Source organism: Mangifera indica, chromosome 8 (genome assembly GCF_011075055.1).
Source record: "Mangifera indica cultivar Alphonso chromosome 8, CATAS_Mindica_2.1, whole genome shotgun sequence".
Lineage (NCBI taxonomy): Eukaryota > Viridiplantae > Streptophyta > Magnoliopsida > Sapindales > Anacardiaceae > Mangifera > Mangifera indica.
The window spans coordinates 1,099,917-1,121,122 of NC_058144.1; the positions used below are offsets into that span (position 1 = coordinate 1,099,917).

A 21,206-nucleotide genomic window follows, 5' to 3' on the forward strand; every position below is an offset into this window, starting at 1 on the left:
TCGTTAGAAACTACAAATACAATAAATAACATAAAAGAGTGCATTACATTTTCCCACGTAAGGTTTACTCTAAAAATACTATTTTAACTTTTGAATATATAAATCATATTTTCTCAATCAAAATATAACTATGTTATTATAAAAAAATTTTGAACAATAATGTGAGCACTTTTAATTATAATATCTTTTTGATAAATAAATGTATATAATAAAAAAGCAACTACCCTCTTAAAAAGGACCCAAAAAATAATTTAAGCTTAATCTTTCTAAACGAGAGGATATCATACTAAAATAACTTTTGTAAAAAAAACTTAACTAAGAATATCTATCGTATTCTCTCATTAAAAATCCATTAAAGTTTTTATAAAATTATCTTATAATATTTGTACAATAGAGAGTGACAAGTTATCTCTTTTGTAATTATTGTTGTTAGGGTATTGCATTATTCTCCTTTTAAATTCTTTATTTGAATTTTGCTAGACACTTAATAAGAGTAAACATTTTTTTTAATTATTGTTGTGTAAGTTTTTTGGTTTCTTTGTCCTTACCATGGGAAAGGGTGAAATTAGGCTGCCTTTGTTTTTTTTTTTTTATAAAGGTTTGTATTTTTTTAATATATTTCTATCCAAAAAAGAAAAAAAAAACTCAACAAAATTATCATATTAGATATTACCCATTTAAATATAATATTTTTTAAACACCCTCTTCTTTCCAATAGTCCAATCGCCACCCCTTACTCCGACAACCCACCCCATTCTCTCGACCTCATAAGTCACCCTCTCTGAATCATTTCACAATTAACCAACCGGAAATCGTTCTTCTCCGGAACCGCCCAACTGATTCAGTCCAAATTCAAAGAAATGAGTAAAAAGAAAGTGTTGGTGGTGGGAGGCACTGGCTACTTGGGGCAGCATCTACTTCAAGCCTTATCAGAGATCCAAGGAACGCCGTATGACGTGGCAGCCACCCACCACTCCACTCCACTTCCTCAACCTTTGCTCGACGGCCTTCCTCCTTCTTTCGCTTTTTTTCACGTTGATTTGAAATCTGGATCAGGATTCGATGTCGTTTCACTCAAATTTGGTCAGGTTTGTTTCATTTTGAATTTGCGATTTTCTACTTAATACGGATTTCTAAATTTTCTAGCATTGAAGCAATAAATGTTTTTTGGTATGGCAGCCCGACGTCGTTGTGAACTGTGCTGCTCTCTCCGTGCCACGTGTATGTGAAAAAGATCCTGATTCTGCTATGTCTATTAATGTTCCTTCATCCATTGTAAATTGGTTATCGAGCTTCTCTGAGAACAAAGAAACTCTTCTGATTCATCTATCAACAGATCAAGGTATTTACGGATATGCGCATAAAATTTGAAGAATGTTGATATGATTTTGGTATTGGACTTTAACGTTTTATATATTTAAATATCAGTTTACGAAGGGGCGAAGTCGTTCTACAAAGAAGAAGATGAAACTGTTCCTGTGAATGTTTATGGCAAATCAAAAGCAGCAGCCGAGAAGTTTATCTCTGAAAAATGCTCCAATTTTGCAATTTTAAGAAGCAGTATTATCTTTGGCCCACAAACTATTTCACCTGTACCTAAATCTCTTCCAATTCAGGTGTGTGCTAACAATGGTCTTCGCTGATTGTTGACTAAACTGAAAACAAGAACTCAATTGTTGTTTTTTTTATAAATCATTTCTGACTGGAGTATGGTAGTTGAGCTGACAACAAAAATTGTTAGTGAAAGAGATGTACTGTGATCAATGGCTGGAGTCAGTGTAAAGGAATAAAGAAACAGTAAGATTTTTAGCATGGTTAGGCCAAATATTCGAAACCCTACTGTTTAGAAAGCGAATGACAGAGTTTATAATAAGAATGCTAGAAGCTATCAATACTGTTTTTGATGCCCTGAGCCTGTTTACAATCTTGAATTTATAGGAAGGGAGCCTGGACTTCCAAGTATGACAAGTGTGTCATATTGGATGGATGTGCGCTTTGGAGGTAGTAGGAGAATAATTGCTCTTTTAATTGTAAGTGTTGAAGTCATGGAAGTGATTCCATGATAATAGAAAACTGCTATTTAATGTAGAGGAACCTGCAGAAATTATGGTAACTGCCAATTTCAGTTCTCGCTGGATAAAATGGTTCCTGTTCACTTCTTGAATCAATTTGCTTGTTAGTAGAGAATCTATATGTTGTCCACTAATCGTCTCTTAGGTGTTGAATTTATGAGTTTGACCGAGGAGAAGTTTTGACCATATAATAAGAATAAACTTCAAATAAAAGATTAATGATTCAGTCAAAAACAGGATTAGAAATCAACAAAACAAGTAAAGCATATGAAGTGTTAATAATAAGAAGCTTTAGTTCTCAATTCATGATTTTTTTGTTCACTCTTAAATATCAGCTTAAGAATTGTATTTATTGAAATTTCGTTGATTTTGTATCTTCATGATTTACAAGGGATAAATACGTTGGTCGTCATGTTTTATTGGTGTCTAACCTGCATTTAAATCTTAAATGTGCAGTGGATGGATGGTGTCCTTGCTAAAGGAGAAAAAGTGGAGTTTTTCCATGATGAGTACCGCTGCCCAGTATATGTGAAGGATGTTGTGACTATCATAAAGGCTTTGATAGATAGATGGTTATCAGGTATTAATCCTGTTGGTATGGTTTTACATATTTACAACTTAGAACAATAGTGAACATAAACTCCATGGTTTTGCATCAAATATAACTAAACAAAGTTTTTGGTTAAACTTTTTACTAACTTGGAAGATATCTGCACTTTTATCTAGTTATACTCCTTTTAAGGCAGTGGAAATTCAAAATTAACTTCTTACATGTAGTAGAAGGCTGATGATGAGATTCCAAAATGAAAGAAAAGGGAGTCCTAATCATCAAACTTTGCCTTTTTAAGTATGATATGCTGTGCTAGCATCTTTTGACACTCATAATTTTTCTTTCTATCAAGTTTTTTCTTTTTCTTCAATCACCGGTCATTGAGTATTCTCTGTTTGGTTATGTACAACTTCTCTGTTTTCTCTATGCTTTCTGATCTGGAATGTAACTCTGGTTGATGTTACTATTCCAGAGGGTAATCAAATGCAGTTACTATTGAATGTTGGTGGACCAGATAGGGTATCACGAGTTCAAATGGCTGAGGCAGTGGCAGATATAAGAGGATACAACACATCCCTAATCAAACCAGTGTCTGCATCATCTGTAATTTCCTTAATCTTTTATCTTATCTTCCTGAAATCGTAGTTATGTCCGAAATATGATTTTAGTAATGTGCGTTTTTCGTGATTGGTCCTCCCACCAGTAAGGTATAATGTTGCTCCCATTTTCTGTGATTGGCCATGATTGAATGAGAATATTTTTCAGGTTGATCGAGGTGTCATGTCCCCGGCTGATATATCCATGGATATCACTAAACTGGTTCAAACACTCAATATCTGTCCAGTTTCATTCAAAGATGGGGTCAAACTGACACTACAAGAAGAAGCAAAATCTTAATGTTTCAATTATACTGTCAATGATTCTCGATTGCTTTGTGAACTTTCTACTTGAAGCCATTGCACCGACAGAAATGTACACCTTCAATACTCTGATATATTCTTCAATATGTGCAAGTCTGGTGTCAAGATAACAAGATTTGTTGGAGTACAGGATCTCTGTTGTTCCTGTGCATAACTGCTGCCTGTGTTTGCAGCCCAGCAAGTTCCATTTGTCGTCTCAACTCCATATTCTATGTTCTTGTTGGAAAATAAGCCTGAGGAAAACTAGTACCTGTGGCTGAAGTCCTGGGAGATATCTATATGTTGTACAAACTGTGCATTTATTTAATTGATTGAAATGCCATATGCGATATGTCCCAAAATAATGGCTATTTATGTTTTTGTTTCCTCTATATTATTTCACCTTTAATAACCATCACCTGGCAATAAAATTATACAACTTAGTATGCTTTATCCAATCAAGTTCTTGTTGACTTTATTATCTTTGGTTGGGAGCAAATTGAAGTTGAAGCTGAAGAAATTCCAATTCGAGCCGATCATTGTTCCACCAGAAAACTGGCTCATCAATGATTTGGATGATTTTTTTAACGATTCTTTTTCATCTTTAATAACCTGAATGAACCAAACTTAGTCTCAAACTATCTATTCTGAATTCAAGCCAAACTCTTGTTTGGATCTAGATTTGACCCGATTCAAGTATACCCCAGTTTGAGGCAGCTCATTTGAAGATAGTGTTTGTTTCAGCTGATGAGCTTGCAGTCATTGAATGTCCGAAACATTAAACAAGATAATGTGGGTTTAAGAACAGAAAATAATATGGAAGGCCCAAAACAAGCTAGGCCGTATTATGATGAATGAGGCCTTTACCAAGTGAAAACCTACACCCACTTTCGGCACGTGTGACAGCGGAAAGAGGAACGGCCCCCTCTTCGACTCCATAGCAACTCGTACGTAGTGATAATCTTTATCGAACATTTCGATTTCGAAAAGCTCGTTGTCATCTTCTCTCCAGTGTTATAATTATATCTGGTAATCACCCGTAATCTGAATTTCCGGCATCCTATTACAACACACTTAACACTTTACTGACTCTTAATTTGGCGAATGTCAAATCGTGTTATTTAGGGTTTTGAATATCGAAATAACATTTCGATCGATTTCCTTGCAGTTGAATCAATGGGAGGAGCAGAGCATGGACACGGAGGAGAGGCGGCCCACGGTGATTTCAGGTCCAAGGTCTGGAGCATGAGCGGTGGTCCATACTGTAGGCCCAAGCACTGGAAGCGCAACACGGCCATTGCTATGGCTGGCATCTTCCTTATTTGCATTCCTATTGCCATGAAATCCGCCGAGCTCGAGGTCTCTTAATTCTTTCTTTGTCATATTTACTTTTGCTTCTTCGTAGTTGTCGAGGAACTGTACGATATTCGTGGAAAATTGAGATTTTAAATGTCGTCTAATGAGTTTTCTCGGCTACAAAATCAATTTTAATGATTCTAATATTTTTATCTTGTTTGGTGATTGAATTATTTGTAAAATCTAAATTATGGTGTCGTAAGCTTATTGTGATTTGAGTGAAGGTTTTAGACTAGGTTTTAGTAAAGTGGGTGTCAATTATACAGTGTGACTGGAATATTCAAGCTATCTTGGTCCGCGAGATACAAAAAATAATCTTCAAGCTAATAAACCATAATTCTGTTTAAGCCTTGCATTATTCTTGTTTATAAACTTGTATAATGATAAGTCAATGATTAGATTATGGGGTTTTCTCTGGATGCCCCCTGACAGGGGACCAAAATCTTTAAAATGATAACTTATGAACTGAATACACTGGAGGGTTGACATAGCTTTAATGCAGACTGTTTTGAGTGGACGTTTTCATCAATTTTTAACTTTTGGCATGAAGCCTTTGGCTTATGCCATTGATTTTTAGGTTATAAATTTTAAGTCTTCTTTTTTAAGCAAAGCATACTTATGTATAGGCGCTTGCTAACCTAAACTTGATTGTTACATGCCATGCTGATCACTTAAGTTCACTACATTCTCTGGCTTGACATAATTATTGTTTGATGACAGGTAGCCATGAGGTCTAGTTTGTTATTTGGGTTCTGAAATGATGCATTTGTGAAAGTGGAAATTAGATTCATTATTTTTTGAACCTGATTTTTGTTTTTTTGTTTGGTTAACTTCTTATTTTGATGTTTGAAATGTCTGTGACGAAGGATCACATGTTCATTGACTTTCGTTTGCATTTTTTACTTGTCTGTACTACTATGTTGCTAGTGATGACCTTGATGAGTAATTGCAAGTTTCTTTTCTTGCAGCAACGGCCTCATCATCCTGTTCGCCCAATTCCTTCCCAGCTCTGGTGCAAGAACTTTGGAACCAAAGACTACTGAAGTTGTCTGGATCACCAAGTGGAAAAGTGCTTGAAGAGGTCTTTGTCAAAACTGTGCCTGTATTTTGATTGCCTGGTTTTATTAGCCTTTAATAATTTGCTTTGATAGTATTTTCAAAGATTTGATCTTCTTCTGCATTGGAACATATCAGGATGATATTATCAATAAGTTGCGGAATTGCCTGCATCTTGTTATCATATAGATGTTATGACTGTTATTGAAAATTGTGATTATATCTTGCTTTCATTAATCTCTTCATCTAGTGATGTTCAACATCGGCATCTTTAAAAGATGATAACTTGATCTTGACAAGATTGATTTGATTGTAAGATAAAAAACTACCTCTGCAGGCCAACTTTTATGAATTTATTATTGAAACTGATTTCTGCAATTAGAGGGCTTTGTTAGTGTGAGTTTGGAGGTAGTGGAGGTGGGCTCCAAGTGAAGGAAATAAGGACAGAGAAGGTTTAGGGTTTGGGGAGATAGTTGAAGCTCATTTGTCACCTCACATTTACTGGAGATTGTTGAACGTTGATCAATTTGAAAGGTCAAGTAATTTTAGCTCATAAATAGTGATAGAACAGACTGAGGAGGGCTGTTTGACTCGCCTTAAACCCTCTTATCTTGTTGGCATTGCTGAATTGAAGCTTGTCTCGTTGGTGATTTGTTTTATTCCGCAATTCATCTTCTTCTTTGATGATACTGTCTATTAGTCAAGCAAGTCTAGTTTGAATTGGTCAGTCTTTTACCCAAAAACAAGAATAAATTTTGGTAGTTTTACGCTTTGAATCAGTCACATTCTATCCATGCCTCTTATATTCATAGAGCGATTTTTGTATCTCATATTTTACTTTCTTTGAAATTTCTCTAAAACAATAACTCACTAGTGGATATGAGTTTTCATCCACAAAATGAGTTACTTCAAAAGTCTCAACTTGCGTAAAATTCAACATTAATCTTACTTACCTCTTGTGGATGGAACTTTTCCCATAAACATCGGCCATATTGGCTATTTGTGAATATGTTTCAACACATGCTCACCTTCATCTTTGACCATAATGAAACAAAGTAATGTGTGAAATTAAACAATATCAAAGTTTGTATATACTTTTGTACTTAGTATACAAATAATATGTGTTATTATATGATTGAATAATTTTGAATTAAATATAAAATAACATTTAATCATATTATAATTGATATTTAAATAAGTACTCATTATAACTATACATTATATAGTTTTAAACTATTCATGTCACATGATAAGAGAGTTAGAATTACATCAACTCGGTCATTTCAAGTATAATTTATTTTTATACAGCAATTATGGAATTTTTAATTAATTAAAAGTTGTAAATAATTATCAATCGTACCGAATAAAAAAAACCTAAAATTTAGGAATGGATTTTATAATTATTATATCATATACTTAAAGAGTAAGGTCTTAATAACACTTTTGCATGAAGGATTATTGTTTTCGTACGTGGTAAATGAATGGACCATAGGAGTACTGGAGACCACGAGAGTCTCATATCATTTTAGCGGTGTTGAAGAAGGCGTTGAAAGTTAAAATTCAACACATGCTAATCACTAAAAGACATAAATGGGTATTTTTGGAATTATGAGATAAGAATTATAAACCAATATTCAAACTGGAAAGAAATTTGATGGGTACATAAATTGGGCTCCATGAAATCTTCCGTACTGTTTTGCGTTAGGTCGCAGCTCATAGAAATTCTACTTAACGTACAAAGCGATCAAATAATCCCTACTTGCCACGTTGTCAGTGAAAAATTTTTCCAGATATTAAAAGAGGAATCGCCGGGAAAAAAAAAATACAAATAAAATAAAAATTACCAGAGAAAACCCTCAAACTGAAATTAAAAATGGATTAAGTCTGAATCAATTCGGTCAGATCCACTTCTAATTGTGTGCATGTTGGGACAATTGGCCCAATCGCTATTCCGGCGTGTTTAGTAGGGCATATAAATTGGGCTCAACGAAATTCGAGTCAAAATTGCAATTAAGACAATGCCGTCCAGTGCACCTTCAGCATTATTGAAAGGAGCCAAAATTTCGTGAGGTCAGCTGACCTGCTTCGTGGCCTGCCTTCTGGCCTTAGCTTTTTCTTCTCTTATCGATGAGATCCGGGGTAAGAAATAGGGCTCGGTAACTGTGGCTTCAATGACGTACGTTCATACGCCAAGTATCTAAATACGTTCCGAAATCCACATCTTCGTTGTCTCAATTTTCTCAAGTGCTATACCCTTCATCATCAATGGAACCATTGACAAAAAGGTAGTTGTTTATTTATTTTGCTTGTTTTGTGTTTTCTTTACACTTCGCGCCAATTTTGTGCGTTTCTGTGTTTAGGTGTGCAGTTGTTACAGGAGCAAATAAAGGAATTGGGTTTGAAATATGTAGGCAATTAGCTTCAAATGGGATCTTTGTGGTATTGACGGCCAGGGATGAGAAGAGAGGCATTGAAGCTGTTGAGAAGCTGAAAGCATCTGGCTGTGACGGCGTGGTCTTTCGTCAGCTTGATGTGGCCGACAGTGCTAGTATTCAGTCTTTTGCTGATTTCATCAGAAATCATTATGGCAAGCTTGACATTTTGGTATGACTCAATATCGTTTTCTCAAAATCTTTGTGCAATAGTAAGGCCATGCCATGAACCATTTTTGTATCTCATTGTTGAATAATTTTGAAGTGAATCAAAAGTTTTGGACATTCGCTGGCAGGTGAACAATGCGGGGATTGGTGGAACCACAGTGGATACTGATGCTTTATCCTGTTTCAAGAAGGTATATAAATATTTCGAGGGCGTAAAACAACGTTACCTATAGAATCGAACTGTTTTTTTTTTTTTTGAAATATTGGAGTGGGTGAATTTCCATTTTTTTTTTAAGGGAATTAAACTTATCTTCCCACAACAAAGGTCAAAATTGTAAAGGGCGTTTGATTTAAATAATATTTTATTACTAAAATAAAAAGATTATTTTAAAAATAGATTACTTAAAAGATTATTAGGTATAAATGATTATTATGTTTGATAAAATTTGATAGATATAAATAATTATTATGTTTGGTTAAAAATAATAAAAGAATATTAGTAAATTATTTTACTTAAATATCCTTGAATATAATTATTTTTAAATATTTTTTATATTATTTATTATATTAATTAAAAATAAATTTATTTTTATCTCAAAAAATTAATAAATGATAATATAATTATAATAAAATCAAAATTACCTATATTACTTGTCATATCAGTATTGATAATAAAAGATTATCATAATCATTTATTACTGATAAACTAAACAAGATAATATAAATAATAAAATATAGACTACCAAAGTAATTTTTAAATCTCTGGAACCAAACGGCCCCTGAGTGTTTAAGACTTTCAACAAAACAAATTAGAGGTTGATAATAGTTTCATTAACAAAATGAAAGATAAACTAAAATAAAGTAATTAAATATATAAGATATTCTAAATGTAAAAATGAAAAAAAACATGATGTTTAATGTGTAAAATGTAATTTTAGTATAATAGTAAGAGTTTAATAAAGATTGTGCAAGGTTATAAAAGAATTTGTTATCAAATTTTAGTTATTAATGGTAATGGATGGATAAACTGAGGTTTAAACTCAATTTGAAAACAGTTTTATTTTATATTTGATTTGAATCTACTCAAAATTAAATGTTTATACTTGTTTGAACTTGATGTTTTATAAAAATAATTCCAGTCCTTGGGTTGAATTTAGATTGAATCTACCTCTAGGTTAGGGTCAGGTTTTAAATGATTTTATATATAATGTTATTTTGTTTGATGATGGCTGAAAATAGAGGGATAATTTTCGACAATTGCCCTTTAAAGAGCACATTTGAATGTTCTGAGGTGAACTGAGATTAACTTGTTGTGCTCTTGATGAACTGATGGTATAGAAATACGTTTGTTCATTTTGGAAGAAATGTATGGGAAACCAATAATAGGAATGTGTTTTGGCTCATTATGCAGGAAGGAGTTCCTGTCAAATGGAAAGAAATAATGACTGAAAGTTATGAGTTAACCAAGCAATGCCTTGAAACAAACTACTATGGCGCCAAAAGAATGTGTGAAGCTCTTATCCCCTCCTCCAGCTATCCAACTCACCAAGAATTGTTAATGTTTCCTCCTCCATGGGAAAGTTAAAGGTAATAATGTTACTCAGAATCAACCTATCAGTTCTAGAACTGTAAAAATATCTCTTAAGTTGTTTATTTCATTTTGGTTCATATGCCTGAATGGTTAAAAATAATATATTCCCTGGAAAATGGAACTTATAGTTCCTATCATTTTGTTTTAGAATGTAAAAAACGAATGGGCCAGGCAAATGTTTAGTGATATTGAAAACCTTACTGAGGAGAAGGTAGACGAGGTGTTGAATGAGTATCTGAAGAATTACAAAGACGGTTCACTTGAAGCCAAAGGCTGGCCTGATTTTATGTCTGCATATGTTGTCTCAAAAGCTGCTATGAATGCATATACAAGGATCCTGGCCAAGAAGTACCCAACTTTCTGCATCAACTGTGTTTGCCCTGGCTATGTCAAAACAGATATAAACTTCAATACAGGCGTATTAACTGTAGAAGAAGGTGCTGAAAGTTGTGTGAGGTTAGCACTGCTTCCTGAGGGCAGTCCATCTGGAATGTTCTTTTCAAGGAAAGAAGAGACCTCGTTTGAGTGAACATAGTCCTTTTCTAGATTCTGTTTATGAAAGTTAAACCAACATAGCTTGTTTATATCTGATGTTATTACCCTTCTACTGTATGACTAAGTTATGATGTGTTTATATATTTATGTTCATATATTTTATGCAGTGTCATTTTTATACAGTATAAAGTTTCATGTTGGTTTGGATCCACAGAGGGCTTAAAAGATACTCAAAATTGTGTTCACTGCAGAAGAAATTTAAGTGTTTTTAACTTAGAAATTGAAGTTCTTTTAAATGGCTCTGGGCTTGCCCTTTCGTTGAACCAAAAGGATGTGAATGCTTCCTCAGTTGACTACAGGAAAGTAAGAGTATTTTCTGTGATGGACTGGGAAAATATATAGCTAAACAAGAAATCAGACTTACCAAATCTGCAAATCTAATGAATTACAGTTTATGAATCAATAAAACAAACACTCATAATCAAACAAATATAAACAATAAAGATAAAGAATGTATGATCAATTTTGGTTTATCCAAAATGGGATTGTTGTTAATTGAGTCAATATTTTTGAGATGAAGCAATCAACAATTCTAACCCATCCAAGTCTTGAAAGTGAAAGAGGAATGATTGAACTTTTGTTTGCGCAATGAGAGGAGGAAATCCCAATCCACTTGCCTGATAATTAAATTTGCAGAACTAGAAATAGTCTTTATTACATTTCTTATTCTACAATATGCAAAATATTGCATAGTTGTCTTTTTACGACTATTTCACTATATTGACATGAAAATTTGTACCAACCATAAGTAAGCAATACCAATCGTATGATTTTGTATAAATCAATTATTGCAAGGACGATAACACAATACTTATTAAGTAATAAATTGTAAAATACGTTTTGAGTTGTAAAACCTAAAAACAAAATCCACTGCCACTAGACTAAGGTTTCACATATGTGAAGAGATGACTTGGAAGTTGTTGAAAAACTGAGAGTTTGGTCTCTGCTAGCATTGCTGCTTTAGCAAATTTCATCAGAAAACAATTTGGAAAGCTAGATATTCTGGTAACATTGTGTTTTCATTTATTTTGTTGATCATAGAACACATTCCCTAAGTTCTGATCTACAACTAAGCACGAAGAACCATAGATTAATGTTTCGAACTTGTTGATGACAATTGAAAAAGTTCTAAACATCAGACTGGGAAATTTTCAATTTTCAGTTTCAACCCTATTTTTCTGCTTCATATGATAAAATATTTTCTCTATTCATGTAAGATAAGATGGCCTACCAGGGAGGGGACTTAATTTCCGTGCGCAAACAAAAGGTCATTTCACGTAATAATATTTATTTTTAAAAAGTGGTCAAAAATGACTGAAATATACTCTTCTACAATCATTAGCCACACAGTATTCTGCAGAAAATTCCAGTTTTATGATTACTCATCTTAATAAACCCAACTCCAGTTTCAATTCTCGTTTCTCCGCAGGCTTCTGACAGAATTCCAATCATGGAAGAAGAAACGACAAAGAGGTACTTACGTATTATTGTTTCAACTCATGAATGAATAAGATAGCTGAATTCGAGCACAGTTGGAACTCTAACTTAAATTTGGTTTTTTCCAACCGATCATAGCTTCAAATATAAGTTAGTTTGGCTCAAATTCAGTCAATTCCGTAACACTAATAATTTCTCTCTTTATGTAGGTATGCAGTAGTGACCGGAGCAAATAAAGGAATTGGGTTTGGAGTGTGTAAGCAGTTGGCTTCAAATGGTATTACAGTTGCGTTAACTGCTAGAGATGAGAAGAGAGGACTTGAAGCTGTTGAAAAACTCAAAGAGTCTGGTCTCTCTGATGTGCTTTTTCATCAACTTGATGTGCAAGACCCTGCTAGCATAGCTGCTCTTCGAGATTTCATCCAAGATCAATTTGGAAAACTTGATATTCTGGTAAAGTTGTACTATTTCATTTATTTATTTTTTTGAATCTTTCCGATACTGGATGTAGTGGTGGATTGGTGTCTGACTTGAATGAGTCCGAACTTGAATAGAGTTAGTTTCAGCTCGAGCCACTTTGATTTCATCGAGTCTCAAAAAGTCCTTAACAAATCCACCTTTTTTGTCGATTTTTCATTGATAAAAACGAAAATTCATATTTTCTGATAATTCCTCTATTTTTTCATCTTCGATTATCTTAATTCTTCTTCTTCAATAGTTTGGCTGGCAACTCATTGCCCGTTCAAACTTGACTTTCTGAATTCAAATCAACTAAACTTTTATCTAAGCGAGTCAAGTTTACCCCTAACTTGAAAAGTTTGACTTACCACAGTTTATACATATAATTACGGCAGAAGGAATAAACTTTAGGACTAGTTTGAGATTGCAACTTGAATTTCTGGTTGGCAACTTCAATTTGTTCATGAAAAGTGAATAATTTCTTGACATCAGATTGGAAAATTTTCAATTCTCAATTCGAACCCTGTAACTATAATTGGCCCGAAAACTGTAAATATTGTCCAAGTGTTTGTTGTTTTGTTTCTGTCGTTTTTCTTCCTACAAACTTTTAATATTCATATTTCTAATCATAGGGATACATTGCTTTTAAATCAAGACATAAAAATCTCCCGAAGATTTGGAAGGACACAAAATTTTGTAATTTGTATATGATTTTTTCCCTCTACAAGAAGGATGAAAATCTTCAAATTGTGCGCAGGTGAACAATGCAGGGGTTATCGGAAACATATTGGATGGTGATGCTCTTAGAGCTTCTCTTTCTTCTAAGGTTAGTTTACAATATATAAATCCGTGCTTTGTTCATATGAGATTTGTTTAAAGGTGTTAAATTATTCCATTTCTTCTTGGATACAGAGAAATCAAATGTATCTAGGACCAATATTGCTGCTATTAAATTGTTCGTTCATTCCTACTGTTTGGTTGGTTGATTTGGATTTTGAAATTACTTTGCTTTTGATATTGTCTTGGGCATTTTTGCTATATCTACATTAATCTATTGGAGAATTGCAGCAAGGGATAGAGCAGGTTGATTGGAGCAATCTGGCGACGGAGACATATGAATTAGCAGAAGAATGCCTGAAAATAAATTATTATGGTGCCAAAAGAACATGTGAAGCGCTTATTCCCCTCCTTCGGTTATCTGATTCACCCAAGATTGTCAATGTTTCCTCTGCTGCAGGAAGGCTAAAGGTAACAAATGATCAGAATAATTCTTCTTATTCTTTTTTGAAAAAAAAAAAAAAACACCTTGATATGTTGCTGCTTTTAACTTGATACTAGTTGAAATATAATATGAACCTAAGAGAACCAGACTCCAAAATGTCATTGTTGAGATTAGAAATCCAAAACCATATAAATCTTGCATATATTTTGATGTGAAGCCCATTCCTATACTTTCCGATGTGTCCAAAGCCATAAAGATCCTATACCAAAAGCTCAAACTTTTCAATGTGAAATAAAAAGATTATGCTAAATATGATTTATCATTTTTGGCAATTTTATTTCAGAACATGCCTGATGGATGGCCTAAGGAAGTTCTAAGTGATGCTGAAAACCTGACGGAAGAGAGATTAGATGAGGTTTTGACTGAGTTTTTAAAAGATTTCAGAGAGGGCTCATTAGCAGCCAAGGGTTGGCCTCCCCATATTTCTGCCTATAATGTTTCCAAAGCTACCCTGAATGCTTACACAAGGATTCTGGCTAAGAGATACAACACTTTCCGCATCAACTGTGTTTGCCCTGGCTATGTCAAAACAGATATAAACCAGAATACTGGCTTCTTAACTGTTGAGGAAGGTGCGGAAAGTGTTGCGAGGTTAGCTTTGCTGCCTAAGGATGGTCCTTCTGGTCTCTACTTTATTAGGAAGGAAGAGACACCTTTCTAATTGAATAAAGCCTCTTTGTGAAACTAAAAATAAAAGTGCTTGTTTCCCTCTGCTTCCCTTTAACTACGTATACTGTTAAATAAGTCTGCAAGTCTCTTGACTTGTGAATTTGGTGTTTGAATATAATTTGAAAGTTTGAATGATATGAGGTTGGTTTGTTAAGCTTGTATGAAAGATTATGCCAAAAATTAACCAATCTTCACACACAAACAACAATTACAGTAGAAGCACATAAGCGTAGAAAAATAAAGCGGATTACATAGTCGGCTAAGTAGTCACTCTCTTACAGACAAATGTTTATAGCATCTCACATGATTGTTCAAGCTCCCCTCCAATTTTGTAGTTGAAATCCCTTTAGCCCTTAGCCTTGAATTCCCTTCAAGCTTCAATAAAAGATGTGTATCCCATGATTTGGACAAGTAAACTAGCCTGCAAGAAGAGTAGAGAAAACAAACAAGGAGAATTTGCAGAACGAAGTTACCCAATTGAAAATGAATCTAAAAATAAGACCAAAAACAAAAACTACGCAGATCACTGGTCCATGGAAGAATGTTGGCAACAAGATTAAAGCAGATGACGACACTATACCTCTAAATTCTTACTGGTTGTTGTGGATACAAATGGACCAGAAGAGCACAAGTATAATTAAATATTGTGGAAATGAGGAAGAAATTGTAGAGGAAGTTGCCAAAGACCCCACAATGAATTGAAGGCTTTCTAACACCTAGGAAGTTTCCCTGATACAAACTAAAAAGTACTAACACAAACGAAACTTCTTTCTTTCTTTCTTGCTGGTTACATCTCCTCTTGTTGCCAAAGTTATCAAACAAGATATATATTTGTTTATTCTTAATTATGAAATGGGTACTATCCAAATTGATTTAACTCGGATTATTAGTTAATTTAAATAAATTGAGTTCGAATTAAATAAATTGAAAATAAAATTATTTTTAATTAAATTCAAATTTTAATTCATTTTTTAAGATTTAAATTAGGCCAAAATACTATTTTCCACTCAAAATATGTTGATTTCTTAAAATTTCTTCCGTTATCTTTAAAAATCATATTTATCCACTAATGACCATTTAAATCTGTTGATTTTGAGGGTAAAATCGTTATTTTATTTTAAATATTAAAAATAAACTTAAATATGATTTTATTTTTCCTCCATAAATTTAAAAAACTAACTTTTCTCCCCTAAACCAAGTTTGAAAAAATCACATTACCCCCTAGGGTTTAGTTTCAAAATTTCATCACTTTCTCCAGCGCCATCGCCAGTCGTCTCTCCTCTGGACAGTTTTCCTTCCTCTGACGGCTAGCCTCACTTCCATCCCATCCCTTCTGACGTCAATCAACGTCATCTAAAAAGAGAAATCGTTTTCTCAGAAGACGAAGATCAGTCGTCTTTCCAGAAGAAGCCCATCAATCAAGGAAATCCCAATCCACTTGCATGGCAATTAAATTTGCAAAAACTTAAAAAAGTCATTGTTCCATTTTTTATTCTACCATATGTAAAATATTATATAGTTGTCTTTTTATAACTCTTTCACTATGTTGACAAGAAAATTTGTACGAACCATAAGTAAGCAATACCAATTGTGTGATTTTGCACAAGTCAATGATTGCAAGGACGACAACACAACACTTATTAAATACTATACCGTAAAAAACGTTTTGGTTGTAAAGCCTAAAAATATAATCTCCCACCACTAGACTAAGGTTTCACAGATGTGAAGAGATGACTTGGAAGTTGTTGAAAAACTGAGAGTTTGGTCTCTGCTAGCATTGCTGCTTTAGCAAATTTCATCAGAAAACAATTTGGAAAACTAGATATTCTGGTAACATTGTGTTTTCATTTATTTTGTTGATCATAGAACACATTTCCTATGTTCTGATCTACAACTAAGCACGAAGAACCGTAGATTTATGTTTCGAACTTGTTGATGACAATTGAAAAAGTTCTAAACATCAGACTGGCAAATTTTCACTGTTCAGTTTCAACCCTATTTTTCTGCTTCATATAATAAAATATTTTCTCTATTCATGTAAGATAAGATGGCCTACCAGGGAGAGGACTTAATTTCCGTGCGCAAACAAAAATGTCATTTCACATAATAATATTTATTTTCAAAGAAAAGTGTCAACAATGAGCCCCACTAATTGAAAGTGGTCGAAAATGACTGAAATATACTCTTCTACGATCATTAGCCACACAATATTCTGCAAAAAATTCCAGTTTTATGATTACTCATCTTAATAAACCCAACGCCAGTTTCAATTCTCGTTTCTCCGCAGGCTTCTGACAGAATTCCAATCATGGAAGAAGAAACGACAAAGAGGTACTTACGTATTATTGTTTCAACCCATGCATGAATAAGATAGCTGAATTCGAGCTAAGTTGAAACTCTAACTTAAATTCGGTTTTTTCCAACCGATCATAGCTTCAAATATAAGTTAGTTTGGCTCAAATTCAGTCAATTCCGTAGCACTAATAATTTCTCTCTTTATGTAGGTATGCAATTGTGACCGGAGCAAATAAAGGAATTGGGTTTGAAGTGTGTAAGCAGTTGGCTTCAAATGGTATTACAGTTGTGTTAACTGCTAGAGATGAGAAGAGAGGACTTGAAGCTGTTGAAAAACTCAAAGAGTCTGGTCTCTCTGATGTGCTTTTTCATCAACTTGATGTGCAAGATCCTGCTAGCATAGCTGCTCTTCGAGATTTCATCCAAGATCAATTTGGAAAACTTGATATTCTGGTAAAGTTGTACTATTTCATTTATTTATTTTTTTGAATCTTTCTAATACTGGATGTAGCGGTGGATTGGTGCCTGTCTTGAACGAGTCCGAACTTGAATAGCGTTAGTTTCAGCTTGAGCCACTTTGATTTCATCAAGTCTCAAAAAGTAGTTAACAAATCCACCTTTTCTATCGATTTTTCATTAATAAAAACGCAAATTTATATTTTCTGGTAATTCCTCTATTTTTTTCATCTTCGATTACCCTAGTTCTTCTTCTTCAATAGTTTGGCTGGCAACTCATTGCCTGTTCAAACTCGACTTTCTGAATTCAAATCAACTAAACTTTTATCTAGGCGAGTCAAGATTACCCCTAATTTGAAAAGTTTGACTTACCACAGTTTATATATATAATTACGGCAGAAGGAATAAACTTTTAAGACTAGTTTGAGATTGCAACTTGAATTTCTGATTGGCAACTTCAATTTGTTCATGAAAAGTGAATAATTTCTTGACATCAGATTGGAAAATTTTCAATTCTCAATTCGAAACCTGTAACTGTAATTGGCCCCGAAAACTGTAAATATTGTCCAAGTATTTGTTGTTCTGTTTCTGTCGTTTTTCTTCCTACAAACTTTTCTTGTATTATTCATCATTCTAATCATAGGGATACATTGCTTTTAAATCAAGACATAAAAATTCTCCCGAAGATTTGGAAGGACACAAAATTTTGTAATTTGTATACGATTTTTTCCCTCTACAAGACGGATGAAAAATCTTCAAATTGTGCGCAGGTGAACAATGCAGGGGTTATTGGAAACATATTAGATGGTGATGCTCTTAGAGCTTCTCTTTCTTCTAAGGTTAGTTTACAATATCTAAATCCGTGCTTTGTTCAAATGAGATTTGTTTAAAGGTGTTAAATTATTCCATTTCTTCTTGGATACAGAGAAATCAAATGTATCTAGGACCAATATTGCTGCTATTAAATTTTTCGTTCATTCCTACCGTTTGGTTGGTTGATTTGGATTTTGAAATTACTTTGCTTTTGATATTGTCTTGGGCATTTTGGCTATATCTACATTAATCTATTGGAGAATTGCAGCAAGGGATAGAGCAGGTCGATTGGAGCAATCTGGCGACGGAGACATATGAATTAGCAGAAGAATGCCTGAAAATAAATTATTATGGTGCCAAAAGAACATGTGAAGCGCTTATTCCCCTCCTTCAGTTATCTGATTCACCCAAGATTGTCAATGTTTCCTCTGCTGCAGGAAGGCTAAAGGTAACAAATGATCAGAATAATTCTTCTTCTTCTTCTTAAAAAAAAAAAAAAAAAAAAAACACTAGATATGTTGCTGCATTTCACTTGATACTAGTTGAAATATAATATGAACCTAAGAGAACTAGACTCCAAAATGTTATTGTTGAGATTAGAGAATCCAAAACCATATAAATCTTGCATATATTTTGATGTGAAGCCCATTCCTATACTTTCCGATGCGTCCAAAATTATAAAAATCCTATACCAGAAGCTCAAACTTTTCGATGTGGAATAAAAAAATTATGTTAAATATAATTTATCATTTTTGGCAATTTTATTTCAGAACATGCCTGATGGATGGTCTAAGGGAGTTCTAAGTGATGCTGAAAACCTGACGGAAGAGAGATTAGATGAGGTTTTGACTGAGTTTTTAAAAGATTTCAGAGAGGGCTCATTAGCAGCCAAGGGTTGGCCTCCCCGTATTTCTGCCTATAATGTTTCCAAAGCTACCCTGAATGCTTACACAAGGATTCTGGCTAAGAGATACAACACTTTCCGCATCAACTGTGTTTGCCCTGGCTATGTCAAAACAGATATAAACCAGAATACTGGCTTCTTAACTGTTGAGGAAGGTGCGGAAAGTGTTGCGAGGTTAGCTTTGCTGCCTAAGGATGGTCCTTCTGGTCTCTACTTTATTAGGAAAGAAGAGACACCTTTCTAATTGAATAAAGCCTCTTTGTGCAACTAAAAATAAAAGTGCTTGTTTCCCTTTGTTTCCCTTTAACTACATATACTGTTAAATAAGTCTGCAAGTCTCTTGACTTGTGAATTTGGTATTTGAATGTAATTTGAAAGTTTGAATGATATGAGGTTGGTTTGTTAAGCTTGTATGAAAGATTATGCCAAAAATTAACCAATCTTCACACTCAAACAACAATTACAGTAGAAGCACAAAAGCTTAGAAAAATAAAGTGGATTACATAGTCGGCTAAGTAATCACTCTCTTACAGACAAATGTTTATAGCATCTCACATGATTGTTCAAGCTCCCCTTCAATTTTGTAGTTGAAATCCCTTTAGCCCTGAGCCTTGAACTCCCTTCAAGCTTCAATAAAAGACGTGTATCCCATGATTTGAACAAGTAAACTAGCCTGCAAGAAGAGTAGAGAAAACAAACAAGGAGAATTTGCAAAACGAAGTTACCCAATTGAAAATCAGTCTAAAAATAAGACCAAACAAAAACTACGCAGATCACTGGTCCATGGAAGAATGTTGGCAACAAGATTAAAGCAGATGACGACACTATACCTCTAAATTCTAATCGATTTAACTCGGATTATTAGTTAATTTAAATAAATTGAGTTCTAATTAAATAAATTTAAAATAAAATTATTTTTAATTAAATTCGAATTTTAATTCATTAATTTTGAATTGATTTTTTAAGATTTAAATTAGGCCAAAACACTATTTTCCACTCAAAGTATGTCGATTTTTTTAAGTTTTCCTCGTTAACTTTAAAAATTATATTTTCCCACCCATGATCATTTAAATCTGCTGATTTTAAGGGTAAAATCATTATTTTATATTTAATATTAAAAATAAACTTAAATATGATTTCATTTTTCCCCACTAAATTTAAAAAACTAACTTTTCTCTCCTAAACTAAGTTTAAAAAAATCACATTACCCCCCTAGGGTTTAGTTTCAAAATTCTATCACTTTCTCCAGTGCCATCGTCAGTCGTCTCTCCTCTGGACGGTTTTCCTTCCTCTAATGGCTAGCCTCAACTCCATCTCATCCCCTCTAACGTCGATAAACGTCGTCTAGGAAGAGAAATCGTTTTCTCAAACGACGAAAATGAGTCGTTTTTCCAGAGGAAGCCCATCAATCAAGGAAATCCCAATCCACTTGCGTGACAATTAAATTTGCAAAAACTAAAAAAAGTCGTTGTTCCATTTTTTACTCTACGATATGTAAAAATATTATATAATTGTCTTTTTACGACTCTTTCGCTATGTTGACAAGAAAATTTGTGCGAACCATAAGCAAGCAATACCAATTGTGTGATTTTGCACAAGTCAATGATTGCAAGGACGACAACACAACACTTATTAAATACTATACTGTAAAAAAGGTTTTGGTTGAAAAGCCTAAAAATATAATCTCCCACCTCTAGACTAAGGTTTCACAGATGTGAAGAGATGATTTGGAAGTTGTTGAAAAACTGAGAGTTTGGCCTCTGCTAGCATTGCTGCTTTAGCAAATTTCATCAGAAAACAATTTGGAAAACTAGATATTCTGGTAACATTGTGTTTTCATTTATTTTGTTGATCATAGAACACATTTCCTATGTTCTGATCTACAACTAAGCACGAAGAACAGTAGATTTATGTTTCCAACTTGTTGATGACAATTGAAAAAGTTCTAAACATCAGACTGGAAAATTTTTAATTTTCAGTTTCAACCCTATTTTTCTGCTTCATATAATAAAATATTTTATCTGTTCATGTAAGATAAGATGGCCTACCAGAGAGGGGACTTAATTTCCGTGCGCAAACAAAAATGTCATTTCACATAATAATATTTATTTTTAAAAAGTGGTCAAAAATGACTGAAATATACTCTTCTTATAAATATAATGGAATTAATTGAATGATGAACACTATAACTAAAATTTTATTAAAGGAATAG

General features: G+C 33.5%; 5 protein-coding genes and 1 long non-coding RNA gene across 6 annotated transcripts; 5 read left to right on the top strand and 1 right to left on the bottom strand.

The window, feature by feature from the left end:
• The first annotated feature begins 692 nt into the window (after positions 1–692).
• On the top strand, positions 693–3,879 carry LOC123222731 (methionine adenosyltransferase 2 subunit beta). The gene is made up of 6 exons (XM_044645662.1): positions 693–1,088; positions 1,180–1,342; positions 1,429–1,616; positions 2,529–2,652; positions 3,095–3,225; positions 3,388–3,879. Exons 1-6 carry the CDS (start codon positions 861–863, stop codon positions 3,517–3,519), a joined length of 966 nt encoding a protein of 321 aa, XP_044501597.1. The 5' UTR covers positions 693–860; the 3' UTR covers positions 3,520–3,879.
• Positions 3,880–4,390: 511 nt separating this feature from the next.
• Positions 4,391–6,166, top strand: LOC123222733. Its single transcript, XM_044645665.1, has 3 exons — positions 4,391–4,550; positions 4,690–4,880; positions 5,846–6,166. Exons 2-3 carry the CDS (start codon positions 4,698–4,700, stop codon positions 5,918–5,920), a joined length of 258 nt encoding a protein of 85 aa, XP_044501600.1. The 5' UTR covers positions 4,391–4,550; positions 4,690–4,697; the 3' UTR covers positions 5,921–6,166.
• Positions 6,167–7,964: 1,798 nt separating this feature from the next.
• Positions 7,965–10,776, top strand: LOC123224302 ((+)-neomenthol dehydrogenase-like). Its single transcript, XM_044647928.1, is given in 6 exon segments — positions 7,965–8,218; positions 8,294–8,537; positions 8,662–8,724; positions 9,945–10,050; positions 10,053–10,120; positions 10,273–10,776. Coding segments are annotated over 6 exon segments (882 nt in total). The 5' UTR covers positions 7,965–8,198; the 3' UTR covers positions 10,654–10,776.
• A 1,216-nt stretch (positions 10,777–11,992) lies between these two features.
• On the top strand, positions 11,993–14,680 carry LOC123224299 ((+)-neomenthol dehydrogenase-like). Its single transcript, XM_044647925.1, has 5 exons — positions 11,993–12,152; positions 12,326–12,569; positions 13,333–13,401; positions 13,644–13,823; positions 14,141–14,680. The coding sequence occupies exons 1-5, from the start codon at positions 12,130–12,132 to the stop codon at positions 14,516–14,518; spliced, it is 894 nt and encodes a 297-aa protein (XP_044503860.1). The 5' UTR covers positions 11,993–12,129; the 3' UTR covers positions 14,519–14,680.
• Positions 14,669–15,276, bottom strand: LOC123224306. The gene is made up of 2 exons (XR_006503926.1): positions 15,107–15,276; positions 14,669–14,947 (listed from the first exon to the last, which is right to left on the bottom strand). It is a non-coding gene; the product is annotated as an uncharacterized LOC123224306 (long non-coding RNA).
• A 1,421-nt stretch (positions 15,277–16,697) lies between these two features.
• LOC123224298 ((+)-neomenthol dehydrogenase-like) lies at positions 16,698–19,400 on the top strand. The gene is made up of 5 exons (XM_044647924.1): positions 16,698–16,857; positions 17,031–17,274; positions 18,048–18,116; positions 18,359–18,538; positions 18,861–19,400. The coding sequence occupies exons 1-5, from the start codon at positions 16,835–16,837 to the stop codon at positions 19,236–19,238; spliced, it is 894 nt and encodes a 297-aa protein (XP_044503859.1). The 5' UTR covers positions 16,698–16,834; the 3' UTR covers positions 19,239–19,400.
• The last annotated feature ends 1,806 nt before the right edge of the window (positions 19,401–21,206 follow it).